Source organism: Trichomycterus rosablanca, chromosome 23 (genome assembly GCF_030014385.1).
Source record: "Trichomycterus rosablanca isolate fTriRos1 chromosome 23, fTriRos1.hap1, whole genome shotgun sequence".
Lineage (NCBI taxonomy): Eukaryota > Metazoa > Chordata > Actinopteri > Siluriformes > Trichomycteridae > Trichomycterus > Trichomycterus rosablanca.
This window is the reverse complement of record NC_086010.1, coordinates 12,731,884-12,756,432: the sequence shown is the minus strand read 5'-3', so window position 1 is coordinate 12,756,432 and position 24,549 is coordinate 12,731,884. Positions and strand designations below refer to the sequence as shown.

The window sequence follows — 24,549 nt, the reverse complement described above, 5'->3', positions numbered from 1 at the left end:
TGCCGCCCTAAAATACATATAAAGGGTGTAAAATGTAAATGCTTTTTCATCAGTTTCCTTAAATTATTTAAGTCATTATATACACTTACACAAAACGAAACATTTTTAACCAGTTATAGAATATTATTAATGTTTGAATGTGCAATATACACAAAACCAGATTTAACTTATTTCAAACATCTTTATTTAACTGACCTTGCTTATTGAGCATAACAATAAGAAAATATTAATGACCAGTAGGCTTGCTCTGCCTGAAAAGTATATGCATTGTTCATAACAAATTGCATATTACATTCTTTATAAAACTGGGTACCATAAAAGCAGCAGTGCCATTATGTTGCCATTATACTGCCGGCAGTGCCAGATGTCGTTTCAGATTTGTTGTGTTTTTACCTGAGATCGACGCCCCACATGGTTTACACATCGTCTTGTTTTTCACGACATCAAATGAGAAATGTGTCCATATATCGACTCTCCTCTTTCTCCCTGTTGACATTGTGGAGTTAACCTGGTTCCATGAGTAAAGACAGTTCACAGGCTAGTCTGCTCTTCCCGGGTTTAGATCAAATTTGTGCAAGTGTGGTCTTACCACCGTACTGCAAAAGATTAGTACTGATTGGATGGCTAATCGGCTTGTCCCACCCCTCCTCATACGCTAAAGTAGTTATGATTGGATCTCTTTCTAACTTGTCCCTCCCTTCCACAAAACTAAATCAGTTCTGATTGGATGTTGTCCCTGCCAAACATTTTTGTCTCGTTTTTATTCGTTGACGAAAGTGTCGATTCTTTTCGTCATAGTTTTTATCCTTTTATGTAGTTTTTATTTAGTTATCGTCTCGTTTTCGTCATGAAAAAAAAGGTTCGTTGACGAAAACTATGACGAAAATCATTCGTCAACCAAATTAACACTGTCTCCAAGATTCTAGAAAAAGCAGTTTTTCAAGTATTACGCTCTTACAGTTCTGGTCAATATTATTGGCTCCCTTGAATACACCATGTAAATATTATGAAATAAAGTGTTTATGTTTGGATATGTAAAATTATAGGTTTGAAACAGAACAGCACAATACACAAAAATAACTAAATCAAAAGTGAAAAAAGGATCCAAAATTCAAAACACTATAAAGAACCCTATAAACGGCACCTTTTGTTCAGTTTGAAAAAAAACAGACTCACCTGTCCCCACTTTGCTCACATGCCTTTAATTAGCCTGTGAATGGTAGCTTTGATGCTTAAAAAGAACAGTTATTTCCCTTTTTCCCTTATTCACAATGTCCAAGACAATACAGCTGTCTGAGCAGACCAGAAATGCTGTTATCATCAAGCACCAGCAGTCTAAAGAGTGCAATACTATCTCCAAATGCATCCCAGATTTAACAGTTTAAAATGTTATCAACAAGCTACTCATTCACATTTGTTTGGTTTAGTATATATGCCCATTTTGTGTGTCCAACTGGTTGCAAAGTATTATAATGGTTATTGAGAGTGTACTGAATATTATCTTGTTGTGGGGCTGCTTTGCTCCCTCTGGGACTGGAGGTCTTAAACAAGTGACATGAAAAATGAAATTGTCTGAGCACTGTAGAGTGAAATGTGCTCCCTAGTGTAAGAAAACTAGGTTTGAGTCAAACAAAATAGGTCATGCAGCAGGGTAATGACCCAAAGCTATTATAAGAGTTGAAACCGGCAAACATTCAGGAGAATACAAGAAGTGCATTGGAAAAGTGACAGAAACTACCAGCAGATAGGCGCAAGAAGCTTACAGATGGCTACAAAAAATGTCATTGTTACCAAAGATTCATGTCCATGTCATATACTGTGTTTACTATTTATTTCTTTTTTTAAATGACTGCCTGCATGTTGACCAGCCGACTTTTTGTTGAATGTTTTTGGACATACTATTAAAATAGTTTAATGACACAAAGTTGACACATTTCCTCTTATTTTTGAAGAATTTGGCTTTTTACTCTAAAATCTGCACAGAAACAGTATTCATGAAACATTTCAGCATTTAGACTCAACCAAATAATACTAAAACTGCATTAGAGTAGTTAATAATCTATCAATCTTATTTGATAATTGGTGAATCTGTGTTCTTATTCTAGTGGTGTTTGATACTCTATTATTTAAATTTTACATACTATGGTTTGGTTTCAGACACTGTCTCAATGTTCAAGTCCATGGCTGTGGTATGTTCGGGTTCGTCCTTTTTGTTATGCTGTAATAATTAGGTACCCTGGAGTTTCAAGCTTTACTCTGCACTATTGAATTATTAGTAGTAATGAGTTTAGTTACAGTGCTGTGAAAAAGTCTTCTTTTTTTATTTACCTGGCTAAACCATGTAAAAACAAATTGCTCACTTAGCAAGTAAATCATCCAGTTAGCCAAGTTTAGCTGACAGTTGGGTTCAATTACACTATTCATACCCAGGCTTTCTAAATAACCTAATTACTGCCAGACCTATTAGATCTAAACATCAATTATATAATACATGTCTGGTCGTGTGAAACGGGCTAGAAAGTCTCAAAAAGCATCTTCCAGTCTGGAATGGGTTACAAATCCATTGCTTATGCACAGATGGAGAAAACCAGGAGTGGCCGGCCTTTGAAACTTTCACCAAGAACGCATTGATGGAACAGTCTGCATCTCTCAGATTTACTTACAGTACACAAAGGTAAATGTTCTACTTTACACAGATGAACTAATGTTGCTGTGGCCTACTGTACTTGGCTTAAAACCAGACTACTGCCAGAATCTTGCCCTGGCAGTGATCTTAAAAAAAACGATGTCATAATCTTTTATAGTAATCCTAGATGTCAGAAACACATGATACCATTTTACTTTCAGCAACATAATACTAGAACACACAGGGTACACCAGTGATGTAATGTAAGTGATAATACTTCAGTGATACAATATAGAAAATACAAATAAACAAGATGCAGAGTTTCTTACATTTATACATTGACTCATGTTTTGTCTGGTCAGCTTAATTCCAACTGTTAATATACACCAATCAGGCATAACATTATGACCGCTTTCCCAATATTGTGTGGTCCCCCTTTTGCTGCCAAAACAGCTCTGACTCATTGAGGCATGGACTCCACAAGACTTCTGAAGGTGTGCTGTGGTATCTGGCACCAAGATGTTAGCAGCAGATCCTTTAACTCCTGTAAGTGGAATTTGGAGGCCAAGTCAACACCTCAAACTTGTTGTTGTGCACCTCGAATTATTCCCTAACCATTTTTGCTTTGTGGCAGTGCGCATTATTCTGCTGAAAGATGCCACAGCCATCAGGGAATTTCGTTTCCATGAAAGGGTGTACATGGTCAGCAACAATACTTAGGTAGGTGGTACGGGTCAAATTAACATCCACATGGATGGCAGGACCCAAGGTTTCCCAGCAGAACATTGCCCACACCGCCGGCTTGCCTTATTCCCATCCTGCGTCCTGGTGCCATGCGTTTCCCAGGTAAGCGACACACACGCACCCGGCCATCCACGTAATGTAAAAGAAAACGTGATTCATCAGACCAGGCCAACTTTCTCCATTGCTCCGTGGTCCAGTTCCAATGCTCATGTACCCATTGTTGGCATGGGCACCCTGACTGGTCTGCAGCTATGCAGCCCCATACGCAACAGACTGCGATGCAGGTGTTGCTGAGAGTGCATACAGGCACGTGGGGGGCATACACACTACTGAGTAACATTATGAGTTGCTGTGATGAAATTCACAGAAATTGGATGAGCCTGTGATAGCAATGTTTCACTTTGATTTTCGGTATGAATTTGAGTCCAGCCCTCCATGGGTTGATGATTTATGAATTTGAGTCCAGCCCTCCATGGGTTGATGATTTTGCTTTCCATTGACTGTTATGTCATTTTGTTCTTAACTAATTACACAATTTATATCAGTAAAGATTTTCAACTTGAATCTTTTATTCATCGAGATCCGATGTGTGATTTAAGTGTCCCCTTAATTTTTTTGAGCAGTGTATATGCTTTCAATTTCGCAGTGACAGCTTAGAAAATACCATTTTCTGTTCCATCATTACTGTGTCCCTGTGCACAAAAAAAGTTATATGAAGAAAAGTTTGGTTTAAAGAAATTTTTCAGTTTCAATTTCACTGAACAATGTTGAAATAAACTGAAACAACAATAGTCGCTTCCCTGACCAACATCAGTGCCCAGCCATACAAATGCTCTTTTGACTGAAAGAGTGAAAACTTCCACAAACATACTTCTTGTGAGAAGTAGAGTGGCTGTTGCAGCTAAAAAGACCCCATAGATATCAACATTTGTTTTTGTAATGGGATGTCCTTCAAGCTCATGGTGTACAAATATTTTGGCCATATTGTGTACCTCAGCCTTATTGTTGCTGCATCAGTGAGATCTGACAGTAAATGCACTAATGTACAAGCTTGCAAAGCATTACAATGTCAATGTGCAAATTATTTGATATTGTAATCTAGAACATTGTGCAATATGGAAGTAAGGTTTGGGGTCCACTCAGTCACCGCCACAGTCACATTAAACAAAAAACACTCCATCCAATGCAAGCAGGGCAAAAATTATGTCCACCATATATAAACACACAAAACTCCCTCAGTAGGATGGAACTAAAACTAACTAAACCTATTGCAGAAACTAATACTAAGCACACATAGTCCAGCAATGCTCTACAACTAAATATTAATATTCTTAATGCCTAAAACATTTGGTGCAGTATGGGTCCCTAAACAGAAAATACAAATTGGCATGGTATGTCCTTACTGTCAAAAATAGAGAGCACAGACTGATTTTGACAAGATACAGGCACAGTGCCCACAGTAAAAAAAAAGTTATGAAGGTCATTTAAATTAATTTTGAACAGCTGATGTTTGAATTGAGCTGCAGATCTGTAAATGGTACAGAGTGCTTGAGAATTGTTAATATTATCAATCTATCAATCACCCATAGTTTCTTTTGTTTCAGTATACGCACATAATTTTTTTAATACACTTAAATCACACATCAGATCTCGATGAATGAAAGATTCAAGTTGAAAATCTTTACTGAAATAAATTGTGTAATTAGTTAAAAACAAAATGATATAACAGTCAATGGAAACCAACATCATCAACCCATGGAGGGCTGGACTCAAATTTATACCAAAAATCAAAGTGAAATCACAGGGCTCATCCAATTTCTGTGAATTTCATCACGGCAACTCATAACGTTATCTAGTAGTGTGTATGCCCTCCACGTGCCTCTATGCACTATCAGCAATGGACGGCGGATGGTGTTCTGGGGGATGTCCTCCAAGACCTGGATCAAGGCATCAGTGAGCTCCTGGACAGTCTGTGGTGCGACTTGGCGGCGTTGGATGCACTGATTCATAAAGTCCCAGAGGTTCTCAATTGGATTCATGTCTGGGGAATGTGAGGGCCAGTCAATGGCATCAATGAGCCACATGAGGCCGGGCAATGTCCTGCACCAAGAGGAACCCAGGGCCCACTGCACCAGCGTAAGGTCTGACAATGGTTCGGTGGATTTCATCTTGGTACCTAACATGTATGCCTCCCCAGACCATCACTGACCCACCACCAAACTGGTCATGCTGGATGATGTTGCAGGCAGCATAACGTTCACCATGGCATCTCCACAAGTCTGTCACATCTGCTCAGTGTGAACCTGCTCTCATCTATGAAAAGAACAGGGCACCAATGGTGGACCTGCCAATTCTGGTTTTCTCTGGCAAATGCCAATCGAGCTGCATGGTGCTGGGCTGTGAGTATTTTTCCCACTAGAAGACATCGGGCTCTCATGCCACCCTCATGGAGTCTGTTTCTGACAGTTTGTTTAGAAACATGCACACCAGTAGCCCGCTGGAGGTCACTTTGTAGGGCTCTGGCAGTGCTCCTCCTGTTCCTCCTCGCACAAAGGAGCAGATACAGGTCCTGCTGCTAGGTTGATGCCCTTCCATGGCCCTGTCCTGCTCTCTTTGTGTAGCAACCTGTGTTTTGTATCTCCTCCATGCTCTTGAGTGTGTGCTGGGAGACACAGCAAACCTTCTCGCGACAACACATATGGATCTGCCATCCTGGAGGAGCTGGACTACCTGTGCAACCTGAAAGGGCTGCAGGTACCGCCTCATGCTACCAGTAGTGACAAGAACACGAGCAAAACGCAAAACTAGAGTAGAATCAGTCAGGACGGATAAAGATAGAGTATTTGTCTGTGGCCACCACCTCCAAAACCATTCCCTTTTTGGGGGTTGTCTTGCTGTTGTACCTGTTGTCACTTTCATTTGCACCAAAGCAGGTAAACAGCTATTTTGATTTGCAAGAATATATAATAATAATATTAAATCCAACTTGTATATTTCCAACTTGGGACAATGCAAAAGGGGACTAAAAACAAATAAATATTGTTAAAGAATAAAAATACATAAATACTGTTAGAATAATTACTATCATTATCTTAGGGAACACAAGCCCCTCTGTCTGAACTTGTGAAGCTTTAAAAATCCTTAATCACTACAGAAATGACCAAAGAGCCTTACTCTACACAAAGCCATATGGATTTTTTATTTATGTTTCTTTTTTCACCCTAATCATATTCCCCTTTTCATCCACTCATTGTCATCTTTTCATCCACTAATTGCATAAAGTGACTTTAAACTGGTGTATCTTTATTGGTGACTTTAAACTAAAATGTATTAAATACTAAAAAATTAATTTACAGCCACAGACATACACATACACACAAACCTATGCACTTGAGCAAGCAGCTTTGTTCTTAATGACACTATTGTTATCTCTCACTGATCCTGTCTTAACCGAACAGGTGTACCACTTTCACTGAACAATGAAAGGTTTGTTCAGAAGAAAATGCCTGACAGTTAATTTGATTGAGGACATTTATTAAGAATGTAGTTTTATTATACATTGTTATAATATACAATAGTTTTATACAATAGTTAATTATGATTTTTTATTATTTTATCAAGTCAGAAAAAAACTGTAAAATGCAAGGCTAAACGTTCTGGATCTGATGTGTAGTGCTCAGATCATATTAGTATTTAACACTGTATAACACATATTGTCTCTAATACAAGTATATAATACGTTAACGTTAATTAGGGCAACTCATCTGAATAATGGATTTGGTTTTGTGCAGCGTATTAAATCGTTATATTGTAAAACAATGGATGATGCCATCAGGTGAGAAATTAAAGTCAGCACATCTGTAACAACATGTAATCGATGAGATGATCTTAAGGCTTAAGAAGGCAGCACAATGGCCTTGTATATTATTACTGAACGCGCAGGCGAGTGGATAGTTGGCCTCAAAATTGTACAAGACTTGAAGCAGTAACCAGTTACGGAAATACCTTTACAAATATATTCTAATGACTATTTTATATGACTTTAAATTACACAAGTAGTAAGGTTCTTTTATGATAAGGTACTGCCTAAAATGTAGAAAAAGAACTTATCTTTACGTTAAGTAGGGAATGTAAACCTAAACATCTCACCTCTTTGGTGTTGACGACACCCCTGACGTATTTTCCGAAAACAGGTTCGACGCATAAAATGGTTGATAAAATAGCAAATCCCACAACTCGGTCCATTTTGGCCTATTTTCTTCGTCGGTACCCAATATCAGAGTTTAACGCAAATTATGTGAAACAGAAGAAAAATTGTGCAGAACGAGAATGCAGACTCGCGTCATCCCGTCATGCTTGCATCCTCTGTACCGTAGAGACGAGGACGAGCTTCGTATAGAATGCCAAAGGGGTCATAAACGCCTAAAACGTCTGGTGCTTCTAATATACACAGGAACATGAGACTCCGTAATTTCTTAAATCAAGTAACTGGTAATAACTAAATGCATATTGAATATATACATATAATACAATTACAGAATATGTTTTATTTATATTAGTATGCACATTTATGGCAGTTGTAGCCTAGTGGTTAAGGTACTGGACTAGTAATTAAAAGGTCGCTGGTTCAAGCCCCACCACTATTAAGTTGTCACTGTTGGGCCCTTGAGCAAGGCCCTTAACCCTCAATTGCTTAGACTGTACTGTCACAGTACTGTAGGTCGCTTTGGATTAAATGCATCTGCTAAATGCTGAAAATGTAAATGTTTATAGACACAATATGGCCTAAAGTATGTAGACACCTACAGTATTCTAATTATCAAGTTTAGGTGCTTTAGCCATGTCGAATGCTAACAGGTCTGACAAAATGCTAAATAAAATACTTTATATGCCTCCAACTTTCTTTTCCAGCCTGACTGTGCCTCACTACACAAAGCAAGGTCTCTAAAGACACAATTTGACTCGTTTAGTTTGAAGTCCACTCCAGTGGTCCACAAAAAGCCCTGACCTCAACCGCACTAAATACCGTTGTAATGAATTGAAACAGTGAGGTCTTCCAGCCTTAGTGCCTGGCCTTACAAATGCTCTTTTGACTAAACACAAATTCCCACAGACATACTCCAAGGTCTTGAGCAAAGTGAAGGCTGAAAGTGGCTCAGCCTTGCTTTTTTCAGAAATAATCAATCCAGTCTTCTGGCCACACTGATTTGGACCTTATCAAAGTCACTTATGTCTTTATGCCAGCCTATATTTGCTGTGTTCAACATGAATACTACGACTATGTAACTATGTAACTACCAACAGCCCAACATTTAAAATATCCCTGACCGTGACCAGTAAAATTGCTACACAATAGACTGTACTATGCACATCTTTGAGATGATCCTAACATTTTGCTTATCAGTGTATTTCCTGAAGTTTGATTCATGTATCAAGTCAAGTTTATTTGTGAGGTGCAAAGTGTTTTTTTGTCTCAAAACAACTTTCTAGCCCTCTATCCATAGAATATTAACCCAGCAGGTTTGGGAATTATTCACATGCTTGTTTGCAAAGGTCAGACGAGCACTGGTGATCTCTACCTACTTACACTTCCACTCATTTCTTTTTTTCCCTAGACTCTTCTGCATTGTGGATTTATGAACACTGATACTATCAATCAACCAACCAATTTTTCCCCGTTTTCTCTCTTTGAATGTAATGGCGCACACTGCTATTTAGTGGAGTCCAAAAGTCTTAACAATTAAATTTTAGTTAAATGTCTCTTAGCTCTTTTTAACTTAATTAGTTACCTTTGATTGTTGGTCCTTTGATCAGAGAGAAAATTTTACAGTGACAATTCGGGGGTTATTTTTGGATTATTTAAGCATCCTTAATAATGAAGGAGTAAGTCAGCTTATATACTTTTTCTGAATCACATGACATTCAAGAATCACATGAATATATGTTGTATCCACAATACATACTGTTTTACCTAAACAATAAATCAAAAACACGCGAGACCCCTGCCCTACCAACAAATAATTAGTATAATCACAGCTAATGCTTGTTCCACACCAAGTATCACAGTTGGATCACAATAAGGTAAATGCTAAATTTATTCAAATACCAATAAACAGTAAAAAATTAATCAAAATATAAACATAAAAAAGGAACAGAATTCTGGACATATTCAGATTGTTCAGTAGTCAGTGTAAACATTTGAATATCCTATTACTCATAAGATTCATATGTTTCACTTCTGAACTACATACAAACTGTTTTGGATTAAAAATAAAAGACAGCAGAAAAAGCCAACAATTCAGCAGCACTGAATAATTATTCCATCCTTCCATCCATTCAAACATCCATTCATCCATCCATACATCTATACATACATTCATACATACACAGGAACAAGGTACATTCTCTTTTCTTTATAGATATATGCCGTTAATACTCTTCTCATATAAATGTAATATTGTTTTGGCTGTTTATAGAATTAACATAGATCTTAAAAAAGAAAGAAAACTATATCTTTAATCGATCAATAAACAGGTAGGACTATGACCTTTTTAGATCTTTCTTGGGACCTGACATTTGAACTTGTCAGGAACTCCTTCAATTGTACTAAAAAATCTAATAAATTGTAAAATACATAGCATAGTAACACACTTTACTACATTGTCAAGTTGACACCTAAAACTAAGATGTCAAAGGTGGCCGATTTTGGTTGTGCTGCAATTTTACAAAAAATGGTTTTAGTTGAAGGATAACAAAAAAGGAATCTGATTCATCATTTAAGATCTTCTTAATGACAATTACATAGAGCAAGTGTAAGTGTTGTGTCTTTGTGATTAATTAGTTCAAAGATGTTAAAGGATTAAGCTCATCATATTTGCTGGGAGGTTTGAATGAAAAAAGATAAGCTTAAAAAGAGTTTATAGTAACTAAGAAAAAAACAAAAAGGAACTAAGTTTCAACAAGCATACTTCACAGTGATGAAAATAATATGTATATGTATATATAATATATAATATTTAAAGAATAAATTAATGCTTAAACTGTGCAAATGTATGATAGCTAATACTGATTCAATCATTCTATATGTCATCGCTCACATTCTAAAAAACTTGTATTAGATATTTTGGGATACTCTGCATATTCAAATGGCAACATACTTTAAACTACACAAACACTTTAATGGTATAGAATTATTTTGTTCTTACCCTCAACAAAAGTGATGTAGTCATTAAAACTACAATTACCAGACAAACAAAAAATAAAAAGCTAGAATTTTGATTTAGATGATCCCATACAGTATATTTAACCTATACAACTAACCTTCAGTCCTATACAAGGCAGGAAGCTATGTTTGTGACAAAATTAGCAGGTAAGTGGAAAAAAAGCTCAACATATATTGTCACCTTCAATTTCTATCCACAAATAAAATATGCTTTTCGACAGTTACATTTATTAATCTTTCTTGATATACTGAAACATTGCACAGTGTTTTGGTCAGTTTTCAGTATTTAATTCCTCTTTACCTAACTACCTTGGGTACACTTTGTTACTAGGCTTATAAGTTTTGTCTTAGTGTTTAAGAATGCACTTTCAATCTTTTAAACTATAGTCCCAATTATTTCTTGTTTGTTATTTTGCAAGAGCTTGGTGAAAGTCCTTCTCTCTAAGGCTATGTGAACCAAAGCCTGAAGCCTGTGCATTAGTCCTTTCCAGTTTGCGATGTATCTTGATCTTGGTCTTTCATGGTGAATACTTCTCTGATCCTCTCCATGCAGACATTAGAGGCTTCTAGAGTCTCTTTCGAAAGCTGTGACAGGCAGAGAAAGCCATGTGGGAGATCATCAATCACACATAAGGTCACAGGCTGCTCAATGTTCTGTAGTCGTTTCGCAAACATCACAGAATCATCCAACATGGGGTCCAAAGCACAGGCCTAAAAAGGCACAGAGTAAAAAAGCCATTATTAATAAAGGTGTGTATTTTTTGTATAATCTGTTTTACTTGTTCAGCAAATATTAACCTCAGCCTTTTTCTTACAACATTAGAAATATTTACAGTGACAGCAGCTAAAGGCAAACAGTCAACATAATTAAATACTTTTTAAACAGTAATGTTTTAACACCACGTCATAACTCACTATAGCTTTTACATTCTATAAATGTATTATTCAAAAATGATGCTTCAATATCACAAATGCAGGAAAGAAATATAATACAATTAACCTTGTTACAACACAAATAAATAAATAAAAAACACAAAAAACGAAATAGGCATATATGACTAAACTTTACACATGACCATTTTGAGCACTTATGCATTATAAAACCTTTTTGTTTAAGATATGTTTTTATTGCTTTAATAACAAACTCCTGAAAAAACAATCCCTGGTCAATAATTATACCCACAGGCACCAATGACTTTCACCTTCTACCTGATGGCACTGCAGAGGTGTGCAAAAATTGGCAGAAAAAGCCAACACAAAGCAGTAGTAATTTAATCACACTAATAGTACTTTCTACACTACTTTTATGATCAGACACTCCCCCATGTAATCTATGTAATTAGTACCAAATTAGTACCAAAAGTACCAGTAAAAGATGTGACAAAATACTAAATGGTTACCAGGCCCATCACCCAACCAACTCTCTACAAATGATATATGGAGTCCGTCTTCAAAAAGAAAGTGTGTGAATCCTGCAAAGCCATTTAAACATGTAGCATTACGTTGCAACTAGAGATGCATGAGTACCGATACTAGTATCGGGTATTAGCCCGATACCGCGCTCATTAACTCGTACTCGCACTCGCAAACGAGGCTCCGATACTAAACATCCGATACCTTGTGCCTAGTGCACGTTGCTGCGTTAACATTGCGAGATTTTTTTACTTCTAAAACTAAAGCAATTAATTTTTCACCCACGGGAGACAGATTGAATTATTCTCACTGACCACGCTCACACGCACATTTAATGTTATTTAGTTCCGTTTGAAAAAAAAAAAAAACCTTCAAAATAGAGCTAACAGCGAAGATAACCGGCGACAAAAGCAGCGACCGCTGTTATAGGACGTGTTTGTGTTCAATACTCTGTTCACAGTGTCAATACAAGTGATTCAGGAGTCGACTCATTTTAAGCTTCTTTTCTCAGTCATCTCTCCGTGTTTACTGTTATATGAATGATGCGGTTGTAAATAAACACCAACTACTATAGAACATTTTGTGTGACTCGCTTACATTATAAAGCTCAGGCTTAATTATACTGGTTATTACCACAGAGCGGGAGCCGACTCAGAGTCGTTTACGATTTACCGAGGTGAACCACGAATGTATGTGCTGATAGAATCGGCTCAGATGGGATCGGACTGTATTATCCTTTTAAAGTAAATATTTCAATCAGCAGAATCGCATCGCATGTATGATGTGCACAACGTTAATTACGTGCGTTTATTAATGAACGTTAACGTTAGCTTGTCAGAAGCTTTCTCAATGATGTCTGTGCGGTGTTTTTTTTTTGTTTTTTTACAATTAGTGATGGCAACCCAAGCAACTGTTCCACTGCACTATTTTACACTAAAAACTACACTATTCCATAATGCTCCAGATTGCATCATTCTAAATAGGTATCGGTATCGGCGAGTACAAAAATACATGTACTTGTACTCGTACTCGGTTGGGAAAAAATGGTATTGATGCATCCCTAGTTGCAACACAACAAGCAGTTGTGGGACACTAGAAACAGTGGTAGCCTTGTGTGTAAATCTTTGGGCTATCAAACGAAAGGTTGTGGTTTCAAATCCCAGGCTCTGCCTTGCATCCATTGTTGGTCTCTTGAGCAAGGCCCTTAACCCTTTTGGCTCCAGGAACACTGTACAATCGAACTCCATCCCTAAACATTTCTCGATATAAGCCATTTTTTAAATAAGAAAAGCCACAATTGGACCTCAGCTCCACTCTTCCCCCTACCTCTCTCTCTATTCCTTTCCACTTCACACTGCCCCACAAAGAAGGTCAAGGTCGCCTGTGAGAAATACCCCCCCCCCCCCCCCCCCACACATCAAACACCCAAGATGCAACTTTGCCACAGCACTTTGTCCCTCTAACACAGAACAGAGAAAACTAAAGATAATTTGTAATACACATAGAGCATAGTCGCTTCTGATCCTGCATAACAGACCCCACCCAGACCCATCAGAGTATTCACCATCATACAGCAAACTCCATTATCAGACCACTACCTAATTAACATGTACCTCAAAATGTCCAAAAAACCCAAATACGCACCAACAGTCCAATAAACTGTACTCACTCCATAAGCCATACATATGGGCACCAGATAACAAAAAAAAACTATTAAGCTCTAAATTTATTTTCGATTTGTTTTTCTTTTTAAAGAAAGCATTAATTATTTTGACCTCACTGTTAAGAAAATTACCAGCATCTTTCATTGTGGCTGACCTTCAGAAAAACAAAAGAAAAAAATGACAGTTTGACACAGAATGCAAATCTATGGGACTTAGAAAATTGTCAAACCAAATACAACACCAACCAGATAACCAAGACTTACAACCATCTTAACCAAACCTTCAAACAAGCAAAAACAAAACCACAAAATCTTTAAAAATTCTCTCCAAAGCAAATTTAAAACCAAAGCAGCATGTGGTACCGATAGCATTCCAACTAAAATGCTTAAACACAGCACACCAGTACACAAGTTACAGAGGGTGCTGCTCAAATTATTTAACCTCATTTTGCATTCGGGCCGTTTCTTGATATGTGGAGCCAAGGTCTCAGACCCCCATTGATAAAAAAGTGGAGACAGAAAGGAAACATTTCATGTCAGTGAAATCTGTGTAAACAGTATCCTGAAAGAGATATTAGTAGCATTAATATCAGAACTCTGACCTTCTTTAAACACAATGTTCTGAGCAGGAGTCGATGAGACCACTGACCACATTTATACCCTACACCCTAATTAACAGAAAAAAAAAAATCTTGCTTGTTTTGTTGACTTTAAAAATGCATTTGACTCATTTTGCCATGAGGCTCTATATTATAAAAATAAGTGCATGACACAATTAATCTAAAGTAAACTAATTGTTTCGGACACTAAATCAAGTATACAGATACAAAAATACAGAGCAGAGAGATACCGAGCAGAGACAGATCCTAACCAAGAACAGGCTCAGTGCCCAAATTTACACATTGAAACTCTAATTCCAAACTGAAAAGACATGTCACCCGAACAAAAACTACCAATCTTCCTTGGAGGAGGAAATCCTGCAACATATATTCAGTATAAACTGAATATACTGGTGCTGGTCATAAAATTAGAATATCATGAAAAATTTGATTTATTTCAGTAATTCCATTCAAAAAGTGAAACTTGTATATTATATTCATTCATTACACACAGACTGATATATTTCAAATGTTTATTTCTTTTCATGTTGATGATTATAACTGACAACTAATGAAAACCCCAAATTCAGTATCTCAGAAAATTAGAATATTGTGACAAGGTACAATTTTGAAGACACCTGGTGCCACACTCTAATCAGCTAATTAACTCAAAACACCTTTAAGGCCTTTAAATGGTCTCTCAGTCTAGTTCTGTAGGCTACACAAGCATGGGGAAGACTGCTGACTTGACAGTTGTCCAAAAGACAACCATTGACACCTTGCACAAGGACGGCAAGACACAAAAGGTCATTGCTAAAGAGGCTGGCTGTTCACAGAGCTCTGTGTCCAAGCACATTAATAGAGAGGCAAAGGGAAGGAAAAGATGTGGTAGAAAAAAGTGTACAAGCAATAGTGATAACCGCACCCTGGAGAGGATTGTGAAACAAAACCCGTTCAAAAATGTGGGGGAGATTCACAAAGAGTGGACTGCAGCTGGAGTCAGTGCTTCAAGAACCACCACGCAGAGACATATGCAAGACATGGGTTTCAGCTGTCGCATTCCTTGTGTCAAGCCACTCTTGAACAAGAGACAGCGTCAGAAGCGTCTCGTCTGGGCTAAGGACTGGACTGCTGCTGAGTGGTCCAAAGTTATGTTCTCTGATGAAAGTAAATTTTGCATTACCTTTGAAAATCAAGGTCCCAGAGTCTGGAGGAAGAGAAGAGAGGCACAGAATCCAAGTTGCTTGAGGTCCAGTGTAAAGTTTCCACAGTCAGTGATGGTTTGGAGTGCCATGTCATCTGCTGGTGTTGGTCCACTGTGTTTTCTGAGGTCTAACGTCAACACAGCCGTCTACCAGGAAGTTTTAGAGCACTTCATGCTTCCTGCTGCTGACCAACTTTATGGAGATGCAGATTTCATTTTCCAACAGGACTTGGCACCTGCACACAGTGCCAAAGCTACCAGTAACTGGTTTAAGGACCATGGTATGCCTGTTCTTAATTGGCCAGCAAACTCGCCTGACCTTAACCCCATAGAAAATCTATGGGGTATTGTGAAGAGGAAGATGCGATACGCCAGACACAATAATTCAGAAGAGCTGAAGGCCACTATCAGAGCAACCTGGGCTCTCATAACACCTGAGCAGTGCCACAGACTGATGGACTCCATGCCACGCCGCATTGCTGCAGTAATCCAGGCAAAAGGAGCCCCAACTAAGTATTGAGTGCTGTACATGCTCATACTTTTCATGTTCATACTTTTCAGTTGGCCAACATTTCTAAAAATCCTGTTTTTGTATTGGTCTTAAGTAATATTCTAATTTTCTGAGATACTGAATTTGGGGTTTTCATTAGTTGTCAGTTATAATCATCAACATTAAAAGAAATAAACATTTGAAATATATCAGTCTGTGTGTAATGAATGAATATAATATACAAGTTTCACTTTATGAATGGAATTACTGAAATCAACTTTTTCATAATATTCTAATTTTATGACCAGCACCAGTATAAACAACATGTCAGTGCCTCAGAGAGGGTAAAAATCCCTATCCCCACCCCTACCATACAAAACTCCGCTCCACCTTAAATCTATTCTCCACCACAAACACTTGTCTACATTCCCACTACAAATCCTCTTATAGTAACTAATATTTGTTTCACATTTCTGTTATTGTTTTTTCTTTTTCTTATGCTTCGGCAACACCGTACTATAAACAGCTACATGCTAATAACGTTTGTTAAATATTGATTCAAACTTAAATTCACAACATAATGTAGTGTAAAGCAAGTCAACAGGTCTGAACACTTTCTGAATGACTTATTTATAAGATTTTGTAATCAGACCCAACAACTAATAAAATCACATGATGTAAAACCCTTTAATGGTAATAACACAATGAAGTCACGTCGTTTGCACTTGGACAGCGACTCTGAAAGTACATGCACACAATCTATCTATCTATCTATCTATCTATCTATCTATCTATCTATCTATCTATCTATCTATCTATCTATCTATCTATCTATCTTTTAACGCTGTGTTTACTATTGTGAGTTATATTCATGGCAGGAAAGGTTTATGTGGGTGCTTTGTATCTGTTATCTAGTCTCTGACGTTATATGTATATTCCTAATTTAGTAATTGTAATGAAGTTCAAAAGTTTTTCTGTTTTCAAAATTTGTTCTAGATGTATTTATAGAACAAATTTATAACATCAATACCTTTTTTTCTTAGACAAGGTGGTGGGCAAGCCAGTGTCTTAACCTTACCACTATATGTATCGGAGGTAGGCCCTTCAGCATGTGATTTGGAGCCAGAAGTGGGGACATGTAGGGATTTCTGAAGATGGGAGATGAATCTATCTTTATCTCGGCAAGCTGTTCTGACCTCAAGGGCTTAAAATCATCAGGGAACTCCTCTTGGCTTTCTGAGTTTTTCGCTCCTTTCGGAGGAGGCACTGCGATGGAAGAGATTGAACTTGAAAAGAATGGATCTTCCTCTTTAGAAAAAAGGCTACTTACATCTTCTACCTAGAAAAAAATGAATTCTTAGTGAATATCTAAGTAAGAGATACCATTAGAACAAACTGAAAAGAGATACCAAAATGAAGTAATTCCATGCAGGAGAAAGGTAAGTGAGGACAAGGAAAATGCAAAATAATTACTTTTATTTTTTTACATTTACATAGTACATTGCTTTAGACTCATTTCTGTATCTATGTTTACATGCCAAAAACATTTTTAACTTATTTTACTGTGGTAAAGAAAACTAGAAAAAAAAATAGTAGAGCAAAAAATTTGTCAGTAAGAATTAGGGCTTAGTCCTTACCTTGCCATTAAGGGTTGTGGTGTCAAGTATAGGATTATGATAATGACTGAGGTTGGCACTGTGGTCGTCAGGAAGGCTGGTTGTATTATGACTGATGTTGCTGGCACTGCTGTTATTGTGGTTAACCAAACCCTCACATGTGTTGCTTTTTAAAGACTCCTTTCTTAATGAGAACTCTGATGCAGTCACAGGGGCCAGAGGATCACAGTGAGGAGAAGTTAGAGTTCCCTCAGAGACACTTGTCCTTACCATCTCTTAAGATACATGGAAGTCAAGAAAACAACAGAGAGACTACAAGTTTGTTACTATAAATTAAATACTGTAAATCTGAATATAATGCACAAATAGTGTATTAAAGAAATGACTTACAGGCCAGACACAAATTAATACAGTTAATACTGAATAATATCAACAGAGAATTTAAAGGAATGTACATACTAAATGTAGGAAGTGCTGGGGAAGAGACAGATGTGTTTATATTAATGATGATTTTGCTATAGCCTTAGTAAGAAAGAACAGTAATAAAAGTCCTCATTTTAATAATCTATTGATTACTTATATAATGCAGTTACTAAGGCTACAATGGCACCTCTTTGCGTCTTAAATTTTTTTGTCTTTCCACAAAAGCTCTGAGCTTTTAAATTCATGATTTTTACAGTAAGTATTTGTATTTAGATTTTACTTCAAACATGTTGCTATATCATTTTCTAGAATTCAATCAGTTCAATTATTAATAATGAATTAATGAAAGTGTTTAGTTGTTGAAGAAATACTACAATACAAACAAAAAGTCATCATCGCCTTTTCTGCTTATCCATTCCAGGGTCTTGTTGGCAAAAGGGCAAGCACATAAGCACAGGCATCTATGTCTCCCGCAACTTTTACCAGCTCTATTGCACTAGGCGCAGTGCAGTAACACACCCAGGAAAGGATAGGCCAATCCATCGCCTCGGCCATTTTTCACTTCAGTCATTTCTACAGGTAAATGCCTGACCGGCCAATAGCACAGCCAGGGATTCCAACTGATGTGCCACCCAAGCACCCGGCTTTGTTTAATATGCTTTGTTTTTTTCAGTTACCTTTCTGCACCACTGCACAGGTCACACATAAATGCAACATTTATTGCATTTCTGCAGAATATCACATTCCACTGAGTATTTTATTGTTTTTTGCAATGGCCAAAATTGATCTGTTTAGCTAATCAGATTCATAGTGAATAAGAATCTCATTCTCATTCAGTTACCCTATATAGCCAAAATGATATTGACACCTAAACAAGAGCTTGTTGGACATCTGATGTCATTACTAAAGTTGGCCCACCCTTTACGATTAAACACAGTTTTTTTCAGCTGAACTGTGTTTCATGCATACAGTTTATCTCAGCTAAATAGTTATATACAGTGTATCACAAAAGTGAGTACACCCCTCACATTTCTGCAAATATTTTATTATATCTTTTCATGGGACAACACTATAGAAATAAAACTTGGATATAACTTAGAGTAGTCAGTGTACAGCTTGTATAGCAGTGTAGATTTACTGTCTTCTGAAAATAACTCAACACACAGCCATTAATGTCTAAATGGCTGGCAACATAAGTGAGTACACCCCACAGTGAACATGTCCAAATTGTGCCCAAAGTGTAAATATTTTGTGTGACCACCATTATTATCACTGCCTTAACCCTCCTGTGCATGGAATTCACCAGAGCTGCACAGGTTGCTACTGGAATCCTCTTCCACTCCTCCATGATGACATCACGGAGCTGGTGGATGTTAGACACCTTGAACTCCTCCACCTTCCACTTGAGGATGCGCCACAGGTGCTCAATTGGGTTTAGTCCATCACCTTTACCTTCAGCTTCCTCAGCAAGGCAGTTGTCATCTTGGAGGTTGTTTTTGGGGTCGTTATCCTGTTGGAAAACTGCCATGAGGCCCAGTTTTCGAAGGGAGGGGATCATGCTCTGTTTCAGAATGTCACAGTACATGTTGGAATTGATGTTTCCCTCAATGAACTGCAGCTCCCCAGTGCCAGCAACACTCATGCAGCCCAAGACCATGATGCTACCACCACCATGCTTGACTGTAGGCAAGATACAGTTGTCTTGGTACTTCTCACCAGGGCGCCGCCACACATGCTGGACACTATCTGAACCAAACAAGTTTATCTTGGTCTCGTCAGACCACAGGGCATTCCAGTAATCCATGTTCTTGGACTGCTTGTTTTCAGCAAACTGTTTGCTGGCTTTCTTGTGCGTCAGCTTCCTTCTGGGATGACGACCATGCAGACCGAGTTGATGCAGTGTGCGGCGTATGGTCTGAGCACTGACAGGCTGACCTCCCACGTCTTCAACCTCTGCAGCAATGCTGGCAGCACTCATGTGTCTATTTTTTAAAGCCAACCTCTGGATATGACACCGAACACGTGGACTCAACTTCTTTGGTCGACCCTGGCGAAGCCTGTTCCGAGTGGAACCTGTCCTGGAAAACCGCTGTATGACCTTGGCCACCATGCTGTAGCTCAGTTTCAGGGTGTTAGCAATCTTTTTAAAGCCCAGGCCATCTTTGTGGAGAGCAACAATTCTATTTCTCACATCCTCAGAGAGTTCTTTGCCATGAGGTGCAATGTTGAATATCCAGTTGCCAGTATGAGAGAATTGTACCCAAAACACCAAATTTAACAGCCCTGCTCCCCATTTACACCTGGGACCTTGACACATGACACCAGGGAGGGACAACGACACATTTGGGCACAATTTGGACATGTTCACTGTGGGGTGTACTCACTTATGTTGCCAGCTATTTAGACATTAATGGCTGTGTGTTGAGTTATTTTCAGAAGACAGTAAATCTACACTGTTATACAAGCTGTACACTGACTACTCTAAGTTATATCCAAGTTTCATTTCTATAGTGTTGTCCCATGAAAAGATATAATGAAATATTTGCAGAAATGTGAGGGGTGTACTCACTTTTGTGATACACTGTACACCTGTTAGCAATCCATGTGGCTGAGAGAACTGAACAGTAAGAAGGGGTGTCCACATAGTTTTGGCCACAACGAATTTAAGAGAACTGATTTTTTTTAAGCTAAAGGTTGATAAATAAATAACAGATAAAGAGTAACAGACTAAATTGAAAAAAAACCATTCTATTATGTTAACAATGTAAAACACATTAATCTTTTCTTTGGGGATTAAAACACATGCACTGACCTGCACTTGCCCTGTTGGGGTCCAGGAGAGAGTGAATCCAGTTTGAAGCTCCCTGTCTAAAGTCTCTAAATAGCAGAGCAGTATCTCTCCTCATCGTCTTTAATGTGCTTACCTTCTCAACCTGCTTCTCCTCATGCAGTTCCACACCTACACACAAAAATTAATGGTAAAGAATACAATCAAACTACAATAAACAAAAAATATGAGAGATAAAAAATACATTTTATTTATGAACATAATTACAAACCCAATTTTGATAAAAGTTGGGATATGTTGTACAATGCTACAAAAACAAAAATCTAAGAATATAATAAGATTATGATGATGGCGTCCCCTCGTAGTCCGAGGACAGATCTGTTGGCTTCAAAGAGAGTAATTCCTTGTTTGACCGCTCTTCTCCACAGAGGTCTTTCTTGAGTCGATGCTTCCCAGGTCTTGGGGTTGATGCCTGTGGATTTTAGGGTCCACTTTAATTGATCTTTGTAGCGTTTCAGTGGGGCACCGAGGGGTCGCTTCCACGATGCGAGTTCACCAAACAGGATCCGTCGTGGGAGTTGATCTCCTGACATGCGAGTTACGTGGCCCATCCACCGGAGTTGATGGATGCTTCAATGCTGACAGAGAAAGCTCTTTCCAGCACAGAATTATTGGTCATATAATCATCCCAGTTGATGTTGAGGATGGCTCGCAGCTTCTGTTGGTGGAACTGCTCCAGCTTCTTCAGATCTGCTCGGTAGAGGGTCCAGGTTTCACATCCATACAGAAGAGTGGATGCGACGACGGCGTTGTAGACCATAAGTTTTGTTTGATGGGTCAGATCCTTGTTACGGAAGACACGGCTTGTGAGTCCTCCGAAGGCTCGATGTGCCGCTTGGATTCTGTTCTCTACATCCTTAGATGATGTGCACTGGGTGGACAGGATGCTGCCAAGATACGGGAAGTGGTCCACACATTCTAGGGTCTTCTCGTTGATTGAGATGTTGAAGTCTGGTAGGGAAGTCCCGGGAGGCGGTTGTGCGAGGACCTTGGTTTTTGAGGCGTTCACGGTCATGCCAAAGCGTGTGTATGCTGCATTGAAGTTGACTGATGTTTGTAAGTCTTTGACTGAGTGGGTTGGTGCAGCGTTGTCGTCTGCATATTGCATTTCGGTGACTTTGATGGTGGAAACCAGGCTTCTGGATCTCAGACGTGACAGGTTGAATAGTCCTCCGTCCAGCCTGTACCTCATTTCAATGCCAGGGTTATTGGATGGTATCTCATACATCATGGCGGCAAGGTAGATGGCAAACAAGGTAGGTGCAAGGACATCCCTGTTTCAGTCCACACGTGATTGGGAATTCTTCATATACAGTGTATCACAAAAGTGAGTACACCGCTCACATTTCTGCAAATATTTTATTATATCTTTTCATGGGACAACACTATAGAAATAAAACTTGGATATAACTTAGAGTAGTCAGTGTACAACTTGTATAGCAGTGTAGATTTACTGTCTTCTGAAAATAACTCAACACACAGCCATTAATGTCTAAATGGCTGGCAACATAAGTGAGTACACCCCACAGTGAACATGTCCAAATTGTGCCCAAAGTGTCAATATTTTGTGTGACCACCATTATTATCCAGCACTGCCTTAACCCTCCTGGGCATGGAATTCACCAGAGCTGTACAGGTTGCTACTGGAATCCTCTTCCACTCCTCCATGATGACATCACGGAGCTGGTGGATGTTAGACACCTTGAACTCCTCCACCTTCCACTTGAGGATGCGCCACAGGTGCTCAATTGGGTTTAGTCCATCACCTTTACCTTCAGCTTCCTCAGCAAGGCAGTTGTCATCTTGGAGGTTGTGTTTGGGGTCGTTATCCTGTTGGAAAACTGCCATGAGGCCCAGTTTTCGAAGGGAGGGGATCATGCTCTGTTTCAGAATGTCACAGTACATGTTGGAATTCATGTTTCCCTCAATGAACTGCAGCTCCCCAGTGCCAGCAACACTCATGCAGCCCAAGACCATGATGCTACCACCACCATGCTTGACTGTAGGCAAGATACAGTTGTCTTGGTACTTCTCACCAGGGCGCCGCCACACATGCTGGACACCATCTGAGCCAAACAAGTTTATCTTGGTCTCGTCAGACCACAGGGCATTCCAGTAATCCATGTTCTTGGACTGCTTGTCTTCAGCAAACTGTTTGCGGGCTTTCTTGTGCGTCAGCTTCCTTCTGGGATGACGACCATGCAGACCGAGTTGATGCAGTGTGCGGCGTATGGTCTGAGCACTGACAGGCTGACCTCCCACGTCTTCAACCTCTGCAGCAATGCTGGCAGCACTCATGTGTCTATTTTTTAAAGCCAACCTCTGGATATGACGCCGAACACGTGAACTCAACTTCTTTGGTCGACCCTGGCGAAGCCTGTTCCGAGTGGAACCTGTCCTGGAAAACCGCTGTATGACCTTGGCCACCATGCTGTAGCTCAGTTTCAGGGTGTTAGCAATCTTCTTATAGCCCAGGCCATCTTTGTGGAGAGCAACAATTCTATTTCTCACATCCTCAGAGAGTTCTTTGCCATGAGGTGCCATGTTGAATATCCAGTGGCCAGTATGAGAGAATTGTACCCAAAACACCAAATTTAACAGCCCTGCTCCCCATTTACACCTGGGACCTTGACACATGACACCAGGGAGGGACAACGACACATTTGGGCACAATTTGGACATGTTCACTGTGGGGTGTACTCACTTATGTTGCCAGCTATTTAGACATTAATGGCTGTGTGTTGAGTTATTTTCAGAAGACAGTAAATCTACACTGCTATACAAGCTGTACACTGACTACTCTAAGTTATATCCAAGTTTCATGTCTATAGTGTTGTCCCATGAAAAGATATAATGAAATATTTGCAGAAATGTGAGGGGTGTACTCACTTTTGTGATACACTGTATGTTGTTCTGATGGATGACTCGTGCCGTCATGCCGTCATGTAGGGCTTGGATCAGTTGGATGAAGGGGTTGGGGAAGCCAAAGCGTCGTAGGACTTCCCACATGGCAGCCCTATTGACACTGTCGTAGGCCTTCTCCAGATCATAGAAGACTAGGAAGAGGGGTTTTTGCTGTTCACGTGATTTTTCTTGTAACTGGCGAGCACAGAAAATCATGTCAATTGTTCCTCTGGTTGTACGGAATCCACATTGTGACTCCGGAAGGATTTCTTCTAGAGATGTGCCGATCGGGGTTTTTGGCACCGATTCCGATCTGCGATCTCCTTTCAGGGACATCGGCCGATAGCCGATTGCGATCGGGGGGAGGGGGGGTTGGGGTGGTTTAGCAGTAAATAAAATAAATAAACTTAAAAAGAGCCTCACAGTGAAGATAAACCGGAGCAGCGCGCGCGCGTGTGTGTGTGTTTGTGTGTGTGTGTGCCCTTAGAAGATACGCTTTGTTCACAGTATCGCTATAAGTGATTCATTGATTCATGAGTCGATTCATTTTTCGCCAAGCGTAAGTTTCTCTTCTCAGTTATCTCTCCGTGTTTACTGTTATTAATTAAATGTCATGGTTTTAAATAAACACCAGCTACTACAGAACATTCTGTGTGACTCTCTTACATTAAAAAGCTTAATAAAAAAGCTTAATTAAACTGCTATTACCACAGATCTGTAACCGACCGTCAGACTCGTTCCGTCTAAGGAGCTAAAAGTTCAGCAGATGATCCTGAACTAACGAATTTGGTAATTAA

At 39.0% G+C, this 24,549-nt stretch overlaps 2 protein-coding genes across 2 annotated transcripts in view; both read right to left on the bottom strand.

Annotated features, from left to right (window-relative positions):
• Positions 1–7,615, bottom strand: part of tmem145 (transmembrane protein 145) — a 47,178-nt gene extending 39,563 nt beyond the window's left edge. Inside the window, exon 1 of the mRNA XM_062985872.1 lies at positions 7,520–7,615. Within this exon, the coding sequence (XP_062841942.1) occupies positions 7,520–7,615 (96 nt within the window). The remainder of the gene's footprint in view (positions 1–7,519) is intronic.
• Positions 7,616–10,421: 2,806 nt separating this feature from the next.
• lipeb (lipase, hormone-sensitive b) overlaps positions 10,422–24,549 on the bottom strand; it is a 47,827-nt gene continuing 33,699 nt past the window's right edge. Inside the window, 5 exon segments of the mRNA XM_062985444.1 lie at positions 10,422–11,105; positions 11,107–11,303; positions 17,040–17,300; positions 17,599–17,852; positions 20,813–20,959. Coding sequence (XP_062841514.1) covers positions 11,000–11,105; positions 11,107–11,303; positions 17,040–17,300; positions 17,599–17,852; positions 20,813–20,959 — 965 coding nt within the window. The 3' untranslated portion in view covers positions 10,422–10,999.